This window comes from Corvus brachyrhynchos, unplaced genomic scaffold (assembly GCF_000691975.1).
Source record: "Corvus brachyrhynchos isolate BGI_N302 unplaced genomic scaffold, ASM69197v1 scaffold351, whole genome shotgun sequence".
NCBI classification, from domain to species: Eukaryota; Metazoa; Chordata; class Aves; order Passeriformes; family Corvidae; genus Corvus; species Corvus brachyrhynchos.
This window is the reverse complement of record NW_008236203.1, coordinates 123,746-125,962: the sequence shown is the minus strand read 5'-3', so window position 1 is coordinate 125,962 and position 2,217 is coordinate 123,746. Positions and strand designations below refer to the sequence as shown.

The following is a 2,217-nucleotide window of genomic DNA, read 5'->3' as shown; positions in this document are numbered from 1 at the left end:
CGCTGCCAGTGCCCAGCTGGAGGGAGCGGAGCTGGGAGGCCAGCAGTTGCTCGGGAGCACTGTGCCGGTGTGACATGTGGCCCTTGAAAGGGGACAGCAAAGGGTTGTCACCTGCTGTCATGGCATCGGGCACTCGGTGCATGCTGTCATCCAGGTATGGCTGATTATCAGACTCCATGCTCTCCCCCAGGAGTGGCTCAGCCGGGCATCGGTCCGGGTGGGAGCTCAGCATGTAATACTGGTCAGCAGAGAGACGGTCCTTCGTGGGGTATGACGCCAGTGTCCTCCTGCCCACCACTTCCACTTCCCCATCCCGCTGGCAGAGGAAGGTGTCAGAGATCCACCGGCCCTTGGCATGCAACATGTCCGCTGACACTGAGGCCTGGCACCTCTCCCCTCTGCCAGCTGGGGCTGGCCGCAGGCTGTCCCTCCTGACAGGGGGCTGGGGGGGCACAGGTGCCCGCCAGGCTTCAGGGTGCCGGCTGACAGATGGCTCAGCCCCTGTGGTCAGGTAGCGCCCGTCAGAGGCTTTGCAGGGGCCTTGGAGGCTGGAGTCGATGGACACGGCCTCTTCAGGACGGAGAGAGAGGGCGCAGTCAGAGGCGATGGAGCTGGCAGAGAAGGAGCTGTAGGCCGAGTCCCGCTTGCTGTGGTACATGCCCTGGTCAACGGGTGAGGGGTCTCCTTCATAGTAGGCCTGGCCGGGATGGTCCAGGCTCTCCATGCTCCCGATGGAGCTGCTCCGGTCAGTGCTGCAGTGCCAGGACAGTGGGTTCCACTGCAGGGACAGCTTGCTGCTGCCTGGCCCCACGCCAGTGTTACAGGCACCTGCCGCCCTCCATCCAGCTCCGCAGAGATCCCAAGGAGCCCACCCCCACACATACACCCTCCCTGGGACAACAGAGCACAGGGTAGCACAGCCCCAACCTGCCCTCCACCCCCGGCTTGGGGCCACCACCAAGGTTCCCTGGCACTGGCAGTGGGAGCAGGCACAGGGAACACAGGGTGTGTGTGACTCCAGCCACTCAAGACCTCCCAGCTCTGGCAGCGGGGGCAGTGGGACTAAGCAGCTCCTGGCTGTCTCCAGCAGAGCCGCCGCCCCTTCCTGCCGGGAGCCGGGAGTAAACAGCCAGGGGAAAGGGTAGTGCAGGATGAGGAGCAATGCCCGAAAGTGGTGTATGTGACCACTTATGCCACCCCCACTACCACAACCCAAGAGAGTGTCCCGTCTGCCCCCTCCCCTTGCACAGCCTCATAACTGCCCCCAGGGCCTCACCTGACATCACACCCCGAGGGCCAGGAGAGGCTGAAGGCATCAGCCGGGCAGTGCATGGTGGGGATGTCAGGGCGACTTTCAGCAAGTTTGGCCACATGCCAGGAATGGGGCCGGAGGACGGGCACGCTCCTCCTGCCAAGAGCAACAGCGGGAAAGGACAAGAATGGGGAGGAAGCCAGGCCAAGGAACCGGGGCTGAAGTCACTTCCTATGGGGCTTCCTGTCCTCTCCAGGCCAGCGCCCGCCCAAAGGGGAAGGCAGCGAGGAGGGTCCAGCCCTGCCAGCACCTGGCACTGGGCACGGGGATCCTGAAGCTCACCCAACTGGCCAGGGCTCCCCAGACTGCAGCATCCCTGTTGCCACACCAACAGGGGACCGAGGACATGGCCCCTGCACAGCCCACAGGCAATGCCTTGAGCAGGGCAAGTGTCCCTGCCAGGACTGGACTGGCTCCACCAAGAACACTGGGGCCACGTCTGCATCTCCCCCGCAACCCTGACCTTCCCCCTTGTTTTTTTGTCCCTCAGCATCTGCAGCAAGCACCAGCCACATCATGTCTCTGGGAAGAGTCCTGTGCTGGTCCCTGTCCCACCCCTCACAGGAGACTCCACAGGAGTCTCTCGTCCCCCCAGCACATGCCACTGCACAGATCTGGTCAGAAGCCACCTCCTGTACCTCCAAAGTGCCCAGTGCTGCCACAGCATCTGCTGACTAGACGAGGAGAATGGCAAGCTGCGAGGTCAGCACAGGGACTTCCCAGAACCCCCAAACTCACCATGGATGATGCTGAGCCCCAGCACAGTCCCGCGGGACCCCTGCCCCTTGGGCAGTGCCCTTGCGCCGTCCCTGCCCCTGAGTGCTGCTGGAGTTGGAGTCAGCCAGGATGCAGATAGGAATGGATGCAGTTGGGGGGCTTGGGGGGGGGGAGGACTGCGAGGGCCA

The 2,217-nt window shown here is 63.7% G+C and overlaps 1 protein-coding gene across 1 annotated transcript in view; it reads right to left on the bottom strand.

The window, feature by feature from the left end:
- SHROOM4 (shroom family member 4) overlaps positions 1 to 2,217 on the bottom strand; it is a 9,856-nt gene that overhangs the window by 5,816 nt on the left and 1,823 nt on the right. Inside the window, exons 2-3 of the mRNA XM_017740982.1 lie at positions 1,277 to 1,408; positions 7 to 752 (exon numbers count right to left, since the gene is read on the bottom strand). Coding sequence (XP_017596471.1) covers positions 7 to 752; positions 1,277 to 1,408 — 878 coding nt within the window. The remainder of the gene's footprint in view (positions 1 to 6; positions 753 to 1,276; positions 1,409 to 2,217) is intronic.